Source organism: Rhinopithecus roxellana, chromosome 5, assembly GCF_007565055.1.
Source record: "Rhinopithecus roxellana isolate Shanxi Qingling chromosome 5, ASM756505v1, whole genome shotgun sequence".
Taxonomy (NCBI): domain Eukaryota; kingdom Metazoa; phylum Chordata; class Mammalia; order Primates; family Cercopithecidae; genus Rhinopithecus; species Rhinopithecus roxellana.
In genome coordinates this window covers 165,582,954-165,598,489 of record NC_044553.1, presented here as the reverse complement: position 1 = coordinate 165,598,489, position 15,536 = coordinate 165,582,954, and the positions used below count along the sequence as shown (strand labels likewise).

At 45.1% G+C, this 15,536-nt stretch overlaps 1 protein-coding gene across 1 annotated transcript in view; it reads left to right on the top strand.

Moving 5' to 3' along the window:
- Nucleotides 1–15,536, top strand: part of IL16 (interleukin 16) — a 130,119-nt gene that overhangs the window by 91,377 nt on the left and 23,206 nt on the right. The window contains 4 exon segments of the mRNA XM_010380171.2: nt 2,376–2,490; nt 7,737–7,810; nt 9,544–9,760; nt 12,647–12,764. Of these exon segments, the coding sequence (XP_010378473.2) occupies nt 2,376–2,490; nt 7,737–7,810; nt 9,544–9,760; nt 12,647–12,764 (524 nt within the window).

Here is a 15,536-nt window from a genome sequence, read left to right as displayed (position 1 = left end):
TTTTAAATTGTTTGCAGTGCCCAAAAGAAGGTGAAATGGTAAAGGCCACCAAAACTCATGCAAAGATGACCAAAAATGGTTTAAGTTATCTTGGTGTGCACAAAATGTGCATTCAATGAGTAATATTTATGAGGCTGGGGGATGGAAGAAGATGAATCATTTGATATAGAAATCCTCATGTACAGAGCAGGGATGATAAGCTCAGAAATAAAGCAGGCTTCCCACTATCTGGTGATACAACCTACACCCCAAGATCTTGTCACTAACAGGATGACAAGTAGCAGTGAAGCAGGGGGAGGAGGATTTAGAGCCAGAAGAATCAGCAAGTGCTTGAAGTAGAGTCAAAAGCAAATCACACAATAAAACCAACCACCAAAACCCGGGCATTGTGCTGTGGGCTTTGCAACGGTAACTCCTTTAATCCCCACAACAACCCTCCTATTATCTCCTTTTATAGACGTGGAGCCGGGTGCACTGGCTCACGCCTGTAGTCCCAGCACTTTGGGAGGCCTTCCGTTTGAGTCCTGGAGTTGGAGACCAGCCTGGGTAATAGAGTAAGATCCTGTCTCTACAAAAATAAAATAAAGTAAAATAAATAAAATAAAATAACATAAAATAAAATAAAATAAAAATTAACCCAGTGTGGTGGCACATGCCTCTAGTCCCAGCTGCCCAGGAGGCTGAGGTGAGAGGATTGCTTGAGTCCAGGAATTCGAGGCCACAGTGAGCTGTGATACAGCCACTGCACTCCAGTCTGGGCAGCAGAGGGAGACGCTATCTCTAATGAATATCTATGTGTATATTTTGTATATTGATATGGAGATGGAGGACCTGGGAGATTGCAGGGCTCGTCCAAGTTTACTTGGTTAGTGAGCAGATGAACCAAGGCAATGACCCCAGGCTGCCTGACCCCTGGGCCTTGCTCTTAACCATGATGCCATCCTGGGTCCCCAGGGTGGGTGAGACTTTGAGTCTACAGCAGCTGTCTCAGGCAGGACGAGGCTAGGGGCCCATAGAGGAGCCCTGAAGTGGCTCCTACCTCACCATTTCCTAAACCTGTGCTACTCCCGGACACCATTTGTCCTGCCCATCCTGGAACACACACCACCTTCACCAGAGGCTTAGAACAGCTGCACATCCCCACGGCTCTCCCACTGACACCCTACAGTGTCAAGAAGATGGCGGACAGCCTGCTGTCTCTGTGGCACGGGTTGATGTTCCTAATCAGCTCCTAATTTACTCCTAGAGTAAATTGCCCATGAGCAATGGGCCTGTTACAGCAGTGGCCATCACTTTAAAGGGTCTGTCTAGGAGCCAAGCTACCTGCCACTGCCTGGTGTGCTTGTAGGTTGGACCCCAAAACCTGGCCTCCAGGTGGCAGTTATGCCTTTATCCTATAATACGTGCTTCTTGAGTGCCGGCCTGATGCCAGACACAGAAATAAGACGCATTTACTGTCTTCAGAGAGCTTATAGTCTAGAAAGCTGCTTAGTAGACTCAAGCTATGCCCTCAAGGGCAGCATGGGGTGCCTTAGTCCTCAAAAAAATTGAGCAAGTCATATGCATTTCCTATGCTGCTTTTCAGGTCTGCCAGGCTGTTCTGTGAACTCACTGGCAGATTTGCAGGGGAAGCTGTGCCCACCCTCCCTTCTCTTCCTGCTGTAGACCTCACTCAACCTTTCCCTGGACTTCTTCCTGTCTGGTCTTCTCTCTACTGCCTCCTGGCTTCTCCCCAGCTGGGACTATCTGCTGAGCTATGAGTTTCTCCTCCCAGAGTCACCTGCACAATCCCAGCATATGTTTGTTAGCTCATGGGAATCACCTAGGACAATGGCAGATAGAGCAGGTGCAGGAGAGAGAGCACATGATTGGAGGGATGTCCATGAGAAGGGGATTGAGGAGGCCTTTGGTGGGTGAAGGGATACCGTTGTAAAGCTGCTACTATTATTACTATTGTTGATATTTTTATGATTGTTGCTAGGTATTTTACTTTCAAACACAACACTGTGAGTTAGGTAATATCATCATTATTTTAAAAGGAGGGAAATTGAGGCTCAGAAGCAGAAAGTGATTGGCCCAGGATTGCCAACTGGAGGGACAGAGCCAGGGTGCTGGTCTCCATCCAGCCTCCCTCTGTGTGGGGAGCATCAGACTCCCACAAAAGCTCCAGACACTACCCAGCCCAGGCTGGCCTTCATGCCACTGCTCTTGCTATTTTTGTTGTTGTTGTTAAGTCCTGAGACCTTTGAAACCAAAGGTACCTTCTCTCCTTCCCAATCCCTTTGTTCAGGGCTGAGGCAGGCCCTCAGAAAGCATCAGCCCAGTGAGAAGCATGGACTACTACCCCTAAATCAGACCTTCTCTTCTTTCCCCAGGGTCTGGGCTTCAGCATCGTTGGGGGAAAAGACAGCATTTATGGCCCCATTGGGATTTACGTCAAAACCATTTTTGCAGGGGGAGCAGCAGCAGCCGATGGAAGGCTACAGGAAGGTAGGCTTCCCAGCCCTTTTCAGACCATGGTGGAGGAAACAGAAGCAGAATCCAGAACTGCTAGGGCCATAGAAGATGTTGGGAAAGCAAAATGTGTCTTGAGCTGTCAGGATACGGCCGGCATGGATTCTGGGGTCTGCAGGCAGAGGGGACACAGCTCCCCCGAGGGAGTCTTCATTATGACTGGCAGGTTGGTTGTGTATGTTTGCACATGTTACCTGGCACCATTACCCCTTAGCTGGTTGTGGTGCCAGCCTGGGTAGGACTGAAGTCTGAGGGGTCTGTTTCTGACCCTCCCCTCCTCTCACCCATTCTCTCAGCTGTCTTTCCCTTTCCATCCAAGATCCTGTCTCAGTTGTTGGGATCCATTAACACCCCCTCTCCTTCATTCTTCTGTCCTTCCTAACCCACAACCATAGGGAAACCAGGTTCAATGCTTTCAACCCTTGTAACAGATGAGTCTGATAAACATTTGCTAGGAGCCTACTGAATTCTAGGCTCTAGGAATAGAGAGAGAAACAATCAGGCATGATTCCTGCTTTGAAGAGCTCATGATCTGCCAGCCAGGGACCCTCTCTTCCACTCCCCACCCACCCTTCTCCCATCGACCCACCCCCTCTCAACTCTTTCATATCCTCACAGTACAGAAGCCTCAGCCATCCTGGGAGTGAGGGGCCAGGGAAACAGAGCCGCCAGTCTTCTTGTCCTAGAGAGTCAGGTTCCTCCCCACCCCCAACTCCACCCTAAAGTCATGCATGGATTATTGAGCAACAGGTTTGGCCCACAGAGATCGCCAGGTTTCAACTCAGGAGGCAAAGTTCAGGGGCTGGAAGTCACAGGGCAGAGAGTACCCACCGCAGGCCAAGGACTGGGTCATACACCAGAGGTCTGAAGAGAAGTCACTTCACAGCATTTTCACTCTTCTCTGTCAGTTCGGTTTTTGTAAGCTATGCTGGGAGCCTAACCACCTTTAATCATCTAACTAGCTTAGGGCAGGGTAGGCACACTACAGTGTTTTCAATATCTCATGAACAAAGAAAGGTTTTTACATTTCTAAATGGTTGAACATTTAAAAGTGTTTTTGATTCTTTCATGATATGTGAAAATGAAACGAAATGAAATCCAAATTTTAGTATCCATAAAAAAGCTTTCTGGGGACTCGAGCACACTCATCCACATACCCGTCATCCAGGGCTGCTTTCATTTTACAGCATAGTGTGGAGTGGTTGCAGCTCACAAAGATTAAAACCTTTACTGTCAGGGTCTTTGCAGAAAATGTTTACCAACCCCAGCACTATGCAGAATTACACACACAGATTTTAGGGTGTGGGCAATGGCGAGCCTCTGAAGGCTTTTATACTATGGGAGGGACTGTGACCAGGGTTTTCAGAGGCTTCAGGAAGCAGAATGTAGGGTGAAGTGGGCCATTGTGAGCCCCAGGCTCCAGCTCCAAGGACTGCCCAGAGGCAGTAACCCTGGGAGGAGAAGGGAGCAGATGAGAGAAGTGACAGCACCTGAGCAGAGGTCGCAAAGGGCGGGTCGGGTCAGAGAGAACTGGAAGGTTTCTGGTCTTAGTAAACTAGAGAAATACATTGCCTTACGTAGAGGAAGAGGCACTGGAGGAGGAGGAGGAAAAGGAAGGCAAACCAGATGTGTAGGTTTGAGTGGCAGAAGGGAGAGCGATGTCCCTGGATGACCACTAGGTGGCACTCTCCAACAGGGGAATGACATCCGTTCTCTCCGTTCCGGGAGACAGAAGTGAGTGCAGACATTTGGGGAACATGGACGTGAGAAAAACAGCTGAAGTTACCAAGCAGATGTGGGGCGGGGGGAGGGGAGGGCAGGGCCCAGATGCAGTTCTAGGGGAATAGCTAAATCAAGAGGGTGGTGGAGAGCACATGTCAAAGAAAGGAAAAAAGAACAGTGGGATCAGAACTGGGAGAGCGTGCTATTGTGTGTTTTATTATCTTTTGTACTTTTCTGTGTTTAAACAAAGGGTGGGGGAAGGGTTGAAGTGGCAAGAAAAGAGAATATTGTGTTTTGTTTTCTTTCCTGAATGTGAGCTTGCTCGAGCCAACCTTTTTATTTTTTTCTGAGCATTTGCCTCCCTTAGTTAACAGCAATCATAAAAATTGAAGATTTCAATGAGTCAAGACTCTTAGCTAGTGTACGATCCCTGATTCTAGCCTCAAACATTGAACAAATCGTCTTTTGTAACTTCTTTTAAAAGTAAATATTTGAATCTTGAATTCAGGGCAAATATATTAGTTGTAACAAAAGTTTTGTGTACAGATCAAGGCTACTAATGTTTTACTTTTATTCCCCTTCCAAGAAACCATTGTGTAAGATTTATTTGACAAAACCTAATCAACCAGCTTTTACCAGATATAGCCAAATAAGGAGAGGATATTCCAAAAAGCCCAGAGCTGGGCTGTGTGGCCCCAGTAAGAGGGACATTCTAATAACTTAAAGAGAAGTCCAGCCCCTTAGGTAATTAAGAATGGACATTCTGAATTTTTGTTGTCTATCCTTCCTTCAGCACACATGTAATTATATTTTGATGTTTTAAATGTATCTATTTTCCTTCCCAGACTTGGAGTCTCACAATGACAAGGACTGGTTCCTTTTATTTTTCACTTTGGTTCCAGCAATCTAAGAGATGGAACTGATTAGAATACTCTCCCCGCCCTGCCTCCAGCCTCTGTTTCCAATACGTAGACTTGTGAAATAATATAGCACATCCAAAATCAAAATAAAGACATGGAAATGCTGAGCTGCTAAGAAACAAAGAAACAACTTTAAATCTAAGAATGGCAAACTCAGGGGTTGATGATGTGGCTGGGAGGGCTGCTGGATGCTTATAGACCTTAAGGGCTGGAGCTCAGATTTGAATGCCCACATGGGCAGAGGTGACAGAGCCTTGGGTCCATGTGAAGCTCTGAGAACCTGCATACAGCCTTGATAATGAAAGAGTTTCCCCTCAATAAAGTCAACAGACCCCAGGGGAGCAACAAGGAAACTTAACTTTACCCATGGCTCCTCAATGGGCAAAAAACATCTCTCACCAAAAAGTGAATATCAAAATTGTGTCATATGTAGGCATGCGGGTTACATTTATAGTTCCTGTAAAGCAAAGGTAATGCCAAGGTAAGAAATTAACATGAAAACTAGCCCTAAACCAGTGAAAACCTTGGGGTGCCAACTGGAAATAAAGGAAAAACTGGCAGTGACCTGGGGTATATGGGAATCCCGTAGAAAAACAGAATATCCTGAAAATGAGTTTACAAAGATTACATACTATAATACATCAGGAAATGTCCACTGTTGAGGAAAGTCAGCAGAAATAACAAAGAGGAGTGTTAGCTCTTAGCAACTTAAGATTACAGAACAATCTAAAAGAGACTATAGAATTTCTATGTTTAAAATCATTTAAAAAAAATAAAAAAGGAATATAAACTGTAAGATAAGACCAGAACACAGTAAAAAAGATAAGTGGAAGTGAAAAAACTAACTTTTGGAAATGAGCAAAAAAAGCAATCATTTCAATAAATAACTCAATGGATGGCTTAAACAGAAGATTAGATGCAGCTGTAAGGAGAATTAGTGAATTGGAAATTATCCAGTAGGCCACACAGATCAAAGAAGAAAAAGATGAGCACTAAAGAAATATGGAGAATGGGTTGAAAGGGTCCAAAATACATTTAATAGGAATTTTAGAAAGAATAGAGTGAAAGGGGAGAGATAATATGCAAAATGATAGTGGCTTATAATTTTCAAGAACTGACTTAAGGCATGATATTTCTGCTTGAGGAAACACAAAATGTTTCCTTTCTAGTGCATCATGGTAAAACTGCAGAATATCAAAGACAAAGGAAAAATAAATCTTTCTTTCTCTTTTTTTTTTTTTTTTTTTTTTTTTTTTGAGACAGGATCTCACCCTGGAGTGCAGTGGTGCAATCACAGCTCACTGCAGCCTTGATCTCCCAGGCTCAAGTGATTCCCCCACCTCAGCCTCTGAAGTAGCTGGGACTACAGGTGCATGCCACCACATTAAGCTAATTTTTGTATGTTTTGTAGAGACAGGGTTTTGCCATGTTGCCTGGGGTGCCATCATCTCAGCCTCACAAAGTGCTGGGGATTACAGGTGTGAGCCACAGCGCCCAGCTAGAAAAAGAAACCTTAAAAGAAACCAGAGAAAAAGGATGGATTATATACAATGGAACCATGATTAGGTGACAGCAGATTCATCAGTAATGACCAGGCCCAGAAGTCAGTGTAAACATAGTATTTATATCTGAGTTGCTTGGCACAATGTTGAATTCAGAGAAAGTGCTCCTTGTTTGTGTATTGAACAGATTGAAAGAAAGGGAGAAAGTGGTTTTCTATTCACATAGAGATGGATTTTTGGTTACAGGAAGAATGATTCTCCTACAAGTATACTGTTGTGAAAAAAGGACTTGCAGTCAAAAGATCCAAGTCCTATTTTTTTTTTTTTTTTTTTTTACCATGTGATTTGGGACTTCTCTGAGTTCACTTTTCTATATTGTAAAATGGGGTCTTCATTGCATTCTGGAAAATCATATCCAAACCACATCCACTGAGCAATCTGTAGTCCTCATCCAGCATTGGTCCTGGGGATATATCATCTAATAAGACAAAATCCTTGTCCCCAACAAGCTGCCAGCCTGGCCAGGGAGTGACTTAGGGTACAGGCCATTGATCACCACCCAGGGTGACAAGTGCAGTAGGTACAGTGTGACATGAATGTACAAAGGAGCTAAAGGTAGCAGGGCCTAAAGATTAAGAAGGGATAGGAGGAGAAAGTGGAAGTACATTTTATTTGAGAAAAATGGCATGGACAAGCATTTAACTGCACAGACCATTGTGGAAAATGCAGGTCGCGTTGCATCAGAAAATGCTGCATGGGAGCAAATGGTGTGAGGGTCAGGGAGGCAAGGAGGAAGGAGATGAAGCAAAGAGGTGGGCAAGGACCATATCCAACCAGGACTTGTGTGCCTGACTAAGAGCCCTAGGTTTCACCCTGGAAGAGAGGGGATGCCAGAGAAGGCCCATGTTGCTGCCCTGCCTGCCTTGCAAGGGGAGAGCACCAAATGAGACAATGTTCTTCCAGAGCTTCGTGCATCATACAAAGAGCTGGGCAGGTGGGGAGACTAGAGTTCACAGTAATGATAATGCCCTTTGATTGGGCAACACTCTTCTTAGCTACACTTTCTCTCTCTCAACAGGTGATGAAATTCTGGAGCTCAATGGTGAATCAATGGCTGGACTAACACATCAGGATGCTTTGCAGAAATTCAAGGTGACCATTTCTTATCAACACGTGACCAAACTCTGGGGTCTTCAGGCAAAGAAACCAAGCTCTCAGCGTCCAAACCTCCAAATTCAAACTGTGGGGCCCTTCACATGAGGCACCTCACTGATGTGGGTCTTGGCACAGGGTTAAAAGAAGACCTGAGTCGGAAATCATAGTGTGATCGGGATTGTTGTGGGGGATTTTAAAACCCTTTACTATTTATACAATTGTTTTAAAACACTCCGTGTATTTATCATGGTATAGTTACAAATCTGTTTTAAGTTTGTAAGATAATTGCTAAAAGATATTTTTATGTCTCCATCTAGTTAGTTCAATTCATGACTCTATCCATCCATTATCTATCTATCTATCTATCTATCTATCTATCTATCTATCTATCTATCTATCTCTGTCTATTCATCCATCTATCTATCCTTCCATCTGTCTATTTTTCCATCTATCTATCCATCCATCTCTTCATCCATCTATCTATCCTTCCATCTATCTGTCTATTCATCCATCTATCTATCCATCCATCCACTCATCCATCTATCTATCCTTCCATCTGTCTATCTATTCATCTGTCTATCTATCCTTCCATCTATTCATCCTTCCATCTATCTATCTATTCATCCATCTATCCATCCATCTATTCATCCATCTGTCTATCCTTCCATCTATCTATCTATTCATCCATCTATCCATCCATCTGTCTATCTATTCATCCATCTATTCATCCATCTATCCTTCCATCTATCTATTCATCCATCTGTCTGTCCATCTATTCATCCATCTATCTATCCTTCCATCTATCTGTCTATTCGTCCATCTATCTATCCATCCATCTATTCATCCATCTATCTATCTTCCATCTATCTATTCATCTATCTATCTATCTATCTATCTATCTATCTATCTATCTATCTCTGTCTATTCATCCATCCATCTATCCATCCATCTATTCATCCATCTATCTTTCCATCGGTCTATTCATCCATCTATTTATCCATCCATCTATTCATCCATCTATCTATCCTTCCATCTATCTATTATCTATCTATCTCTATCTGTGCATCCGTCTGTCTATCCATCCATCTGTCTATTATCTATCTATCTATCTATATCTATTCATCCATCTATCTATCCATCCATCTATTATCCATCTATCCTTCCATCTATCTATCTATTCATCCATCTATCTTTCCATCTATCTATCTATTCATCTGTCTATCCATCCATCTATTCATACATCTATCTATCCTTCCATCTATCTATTCATCCATCTATCTATCCATCCATCTATTCATCCATCTATCCTTCCATCTATCTATTATCTATCTACCTATCTATCTGTCTGTCTGTCTGTCTATCTATCTCTATCTATTCATCCATCTATCTAGCCATCCATCTATTATCTATCTATCTATCTATCTCTATTCATCCATCTATCTATCCATCCATCTATCCTTCCATCTAGCTATCTATTCGTCCATCTATCTATCCTTCCATCTATCTATCTATTCATCCATCCATCTATCTGGCATATGTAGATATATGTAGTAGTTGTGTGTATATATACAAATATGTCATAATTTAATTTGTAACATGTATGAATACATGCACACATTTATATTTCATACACATACACACACACACAGAACTGTGTTTCCTTAAACAGTATTTCTTCATCTCACCCTGCATTGCTGCTGGGTGTTGTAGCCCTCTCTCTTTCCTTTCAGCAAGCTAAAAAGGGGCTCCTCACCCTCACTGTGAGAACCCGCCTGATGGCGCCCCCTTCCCTGTGCAGCCACCTGTCTCCCCCACTGTGCCGCTCCCTGAGCTCCAGCACTTGTATCACCAAGGACAGCAGCTCCTTCTCCTTGGAAAGCCCCTCAGCTCCCATCAGCACTGCCAAGCCCAATTACAGAATCATGGTGGAGGTTTCTCTGCAGAAAGGTAAGAGTGTTGGAGCTGCATCCCCTGCCTGGGTCTCCCAGCACTGGCTGAGTCTCCCAGGCTTTCCTCACTTGGAATCAGTCCAGAGGCAGGGCAGAATGTTGTCTTTTAGCACATTTTATGACTATTGCTTGGAGCCAGGTCTAGTCTTCTGTTTATAGAAGCTCAAGACATACCATTCGAACCTAGTCAATGTGTTCTGGGTCAGTGGTTTAAATAAAACAAAACAAAGCAAACAAAAACTCAAACACAAAAATACCCAGAGAGAGAGAGAGAGAGAGAGAGAGAGAGAGAGAGAGAAACAATGGGCCAGGAGTGGTAGCTCAGCAGTAAGTATACTAAGACACCCTGGGCAGGCCACCTGCCTTTCTCTGGGCCTCTGTTTCCCTACCTGTGGCAGAAAATTGAGGTCCTTTCTACCTCTGACATTCAGGGACAGACAGCCATTCCCTTTGCCACCCCAGGTGGGCTGCTGACTCCAGAGGGCTTGGAGCCCTCTGCCTAAATGCAACCAAGCTGAGACCTGGAGGATAAAGAGGAGGCAGCAAGGCAGAGAGTTGGCCTGCAGCACAGGGGCCAGCATGTCTTCTAGGAGCAGAATGAAGGCCAGCATGGCTGGAGCTAGTTGGGCAGCGTGAGAGCTGACATCAGGGTACTTGGCAGAGGCAGAGAGACCCTGTGGGGCTTTGCAGCTCGATTCTCTTCTAAATGGAGTTGGAAATCCTTCAAAGATTTCTAAGCAGGGGAGTAACACAGCTTATTCTTTTAAAAATGCCTCCTAGGGTTCTCCTTGGAGAATGGTCCATAGTGTGACAAAAGTAGAGGCTTAGAAACCACTTGCAGCCATTTCGGTCAGAGCTTGGGAGTAGTGGACTTGGAGAGAAGAGGATGGGCTTGAGATAAATTGTCAAAGTGGAAGGGAGGCATACATAGTTAATTCCTTGCATACAGCTTTGCCTGATGCATGTCTTAGCTCTCCTGCTAGAACAGAAGCTCCCTGAGACCTCAGATGCCTCTGTATGCCTGCAAGCCTGGCAGAATGCTTGGCATAAGGACTTAGGGCAGACAAGTCCGTGCTGGCATGGTCCCAACAGCTGTATTCAGGGCTCCCTCAGTGCATTCGCTGAGCAGGCATAAAATGGGAAAGGCATGGCCTCGGAGTGGTGTTTCCGCTGATCACTGGCATCAGAAACACCTTAGGGAGGATTTTTGTTTGCTCATTTTATATAATGCAGCTTCTTAGACTCTACCCCCAGAGATTTTGCTTCTACAGTGTTTGCTCAACAGGGTGAGGTAAGGCCAAGGGAGCCACATTCTAAACAAGTATCTAATGCAATTCTGACGCCCATTAGACTGAAAAACTGCTCTAGTCAGGACACCTGGGCTGTAGGAAGGGCTCTTTTATCAAATTCTTCATCCTTAAAATGGGATTGCCAACAATTGCCATGGCCTCCCTCATGGGACTGCCGGGAGAACCAGCATGAGAAGGTGAAAGCACTTGCCAAAGTGCTCTGTAAATCATACGTGTCGAAAGAAAACTGTAAAGGGCTTTCCCCTACTCTGTGCTCACTCCATGTGGTCCTCCTTGCTGACAGCTCCTTATTTTCCAGGTGTTTCTATGTTGGTGAGCCCCAGGCCCTCCTCTCCCACACCCTGGGGGATCCCATCCAGTCTCACGGCCCTAACACCACCTACATGCAGCTATGTTCAAACTTTCAGCTTCCACCCTGCTTTCTCCTCTGGGTTCCGGCTTCATCTGTGCAAACATCTGCTCTACACGTCCCTGGGATAGTCCCAGATATCCTGACAGCTCCCCCTTCCCTGTGCAGCCAGAGGTAGCCATTCCTCACTTTCCAGCCATTCCTCACCTTCCAGCACATTGCACATGTCATTTGGGCAAAGCTGAACCCCCAGTCTTACCCTCACAACCCCGGTCCTCCATAACCTTCCCTGCTTTGGTAAATCACATGACCATCTGCCCAGTTACTCAAGCCAAACAAATCTCCAAGTTATTTTGATTTTATTTGCTAAGTTTCTATACTTCATCCATCAGCAAATCTATCTTCAAAATATATTCCATGGGCATCCATTTCTCTTCACTAGAGGTGAAGTCCAAGGCCACCACTGTCTCTCTCAACAGTGGCCTCTTAGCTGGTCTTCTCGCTTCCATTCTCCATGACCCATAGTTCTTTCCCTTCACAGTAGCCAGATATGTTCATAAAAATAGGAATGAGATCATGTCACTTCCTTGTTCATAGCTCTCCTATGGCATCCGCTCTCAGTAGAGAATAAACCCGTTCACTGACATGCCCTTGTTGACAAAGCCCCACTGAATCTGCGCTTGATCGCTCTCTCACTGTCACGTGCTGCTCCCCCATGCAGGCTGTGTCCCCACCACACTGGCCTTTCTGGTCCTACGACATGGCATGCTTGCTTTTGCCCTTGGGTCTTTGCATTGGCTGTTTCTGCTTCTGAGATGCTGTGCCCCATCTCTTCACTCCTAACTCTTGTCACTCGCATTTTAGCCTAACTAGTGTCTCCTCTGAGGTCTGACGTAGCCATCCCTCACTTTCCAGCACATTCTGCATACGCTTGCCATATAATACTTATCACTCTTAGATACTGTCCTCTCTTCTCATCTAGTGCCCTCCTTCCCTTCCTCCCTCCTTCCCTCCTTCCTTCCTAGTCTTTCCCCACTCTTCCTTGCCTGCCTTCGTCACTGTTCTGACCCTAGAGCAGTGCCTGCACACAGCAACTACTCTGTGAATACGGGTGGGATGAAAGCTGTAATAACCAGGGGTCCATGTCTGTGGCACCCAATCGACAGGTAGGCCCCCTGGGAAAGCTCAGTCCTGGTCTCCCCACCCTGTCCTGTTCTGCTTCCAGAGGCTGGTGTGGGCCTGGGCATCGGTCTATGCAGCGTTCCCTACTTCCAGTGCATCTCTGGCATTTTCGTCCACACGCTGTCACCAGGATCTGTGGCGCACCTGGATGGACGTCTCCGGTATATCCTCACTTCTGTTTCTGAATATACCCCTGACTTACAACCAGGGAACAAATACCTTAGAATGTCGGGAGATTGATTTGGAGATGAGCTATAAAGAATGATCTTGTGATGGAGGTCGGCTACTCTGCCCACCAGGACACCTCCTGTTGTGGGCACTGGCTAGGGAGGGGCAGGCTTCCTTCCTGCCCCTAAGGACACTCTTGGGAGATGCATTTGCAGTCTGGCTTAGAGGGAGGGAGTGAGGCTTTGCACCCCAGCCCCTGTCTAGGCCACTGGGAGGATGGGTGCTGACTGAGCCCCCAGGGCTAGCAGGAGTGGGGTGGGTAGGGACTTTGTTCTCAGCTCCCACAGCAGAGCCAGGTGTGGGTCCTGCCAGGACCAGACCGAGGTGGGGTGGCCTAAATATCACATCCCGCTGTGGCCAGCACACCCCTGACCCTGCACACATTTGTGACCCTGAGAAATCCCAGGGTGGGGCCGGGAGGCAGAGAACCTGGTGGGGATGTCTGAGGCCATACCCCGTGGGAGGGTTCAAGCCTGTGGCTGGAGCTAGTGTCTGCTTATCTAATAAAGTCCCACAGGTGCCTCAAAAAAAAAAAAAAAAAAAAAAGAGAGAGAATGATCTGGGCATAGCTCAGGGCCATGTTCCTCAAAGTGTGGTCTGGACCAGCATAATCAGCATCAACTGGGAACTTATTAGAAATGTGGAATCTCAGACGCCCCACCTGGACCTGCTGAACCAGGACCTGCATTCTAACAAAATCCCCATGAATGTGTATGCATGTTACAGCTTAAGAAACATCGTCTCAGAGAACTGCCAGTCCAACATAGAAAACACATTTAATTCAGATTTAACTAATATTGAATTTACAATGACATAAGTAGGAGCTTTGATGAGGTTAATCTATGAATTCTATATGGAAATGGTGGCTTAATGACAAAAATATTAGTAAGCTGGGCACCATGGCTCACACCTATAATCGCAGCACTTTGGGAGGCCGAGGCAAGTGAATGGCCTGAGCTCAGGAGTTCAAGACCAACCTGGGCAACATGGTAAAACCCATCTCTACTAAACGTACAAAAATTACCGAGTGTGGTGGCACATTCCTGTAATCCCAGCTACTTGGGAGGCTGAGGCAAGAGGCTCACTTGAACCAGGGATGCTAAGGTTGCAGTAAGCCAAGATCGTGCCATTACACTCCAGCCTGGGCAACAGAGTGAGACCTTGTCACAAAGAGAAAAAAAAAAAAGAGAGAGAGAGAAAAAATATGAGTAGTAGAAATACAGGTTCTTTCTGGCATAAACAAAATATTTTTGGGTACTCTAGATATATTTTTTATAAATAATTTCTAAGAGAAGTTCAAATCTAAATTTTTTTTCAATAACTGGTCTGAACTTGATTTAAAAATGTATCCTATTTAATTTGCTACAATGCTTTGCACTCTAACATTCATGTATAGTGCAAATCTTCTCTCACTGGTTTTGGGTTTTCCTAAATCAGGAGAGTTCTGCCATCCCTTTAAAGGGTTTCCTACAATTGCAGTGTATGGAGAGGCCATCCCTGCTTACGATGTTGTCTTGATGGAGCTTCTGAATTAGAAAAGGATTTGCTGTTATCTGCAGGAGGGTGGCAGGCGATTTGCTGAGCTGCTCTGCTGGTTTGTAGGCTATAACTGCAGGCTCCATGTGGTTGTCTTGGTCCTAGTACCCTCAGACAGACAGTACCTCCTTCTCAGATCTGCAGTGGGATAGGGATTGTTCTGGAAGCTTCTGCTTTCCTTAGCATCTGGTGCTATATGACCATGGTCTTCAGTTACAGCAGTAAAAAGGAATATTCTCCTAGCAAGGACGATGAACTCAGCAGAAGGAAGTCACAGAACACAGCAGGGGGCACAGGGAAATCAGGCTGAGGAGGTTGGATTTCCAATCCTGGACCTGCTGATGACCAGCTAGGCCAGGGGTCTGCAACAACTGGGGCCCATCATTGTTTTGTTTTTTTTTTGTTTTTTGTTTTGTTTTTGTTTTTGGTTGTTGTTGTTTTAATAAAATTGTATTGGAACAAAGCCATGCTCATTTGTTTATGCCTCGTCTATGGCCACAGCTGTCATGCTATTAATATAACAGCAGAGTTGAGTAGTTTCGTTACAGACGGTATGGCAAAGCATGCAACATCAAAAATCTCTGGCCATTTGCAGAATAAGTTTGTCAATTCCTGAGCAGACCTAGATCAGGGAAATCTATTCAACCTCTGCAGCTCAATTTCCCTATCTAGACCAGGAAGGGGACTGGATTATACAAATCCTCCATGTATCTACGCAACCCCATCTTTCCTACCTTTTTTTTTTTTAAGGTTTAGGTTGCTATTAACTCCCTTCCCACCTCACAACTAGAATGAATGCCATTACCTTTTCTCCTTATTTCTTTTTGCAAGAATCTCAACTGCTCTCCTGCTGAGTTATTTTTTCTCTACCTTTTAGCACATATGGGATGTTAGGTCCGACATTCAACATCCTGTGTGTGCTATGTTAGATCCAATCCTTCCTCCTAACTAGTCTACTTATGGGAACACTGAGGCCCAAGGAGAGGATGTGGTGGATTAAATCCTGGTGAATTGGTTATTAAGTTGAATTGGCTAAACCATACCCTCAGTCTTTAATGGGCATAGTTAAATGTGAAAAGAAGGAGGAAAGTTGCAGATGAACTTTTGTTAATATTGACCCACTGGCCGGGCGCGGTGGCTCAAGTCTGTAATCCCAGCACTTTGGGAGG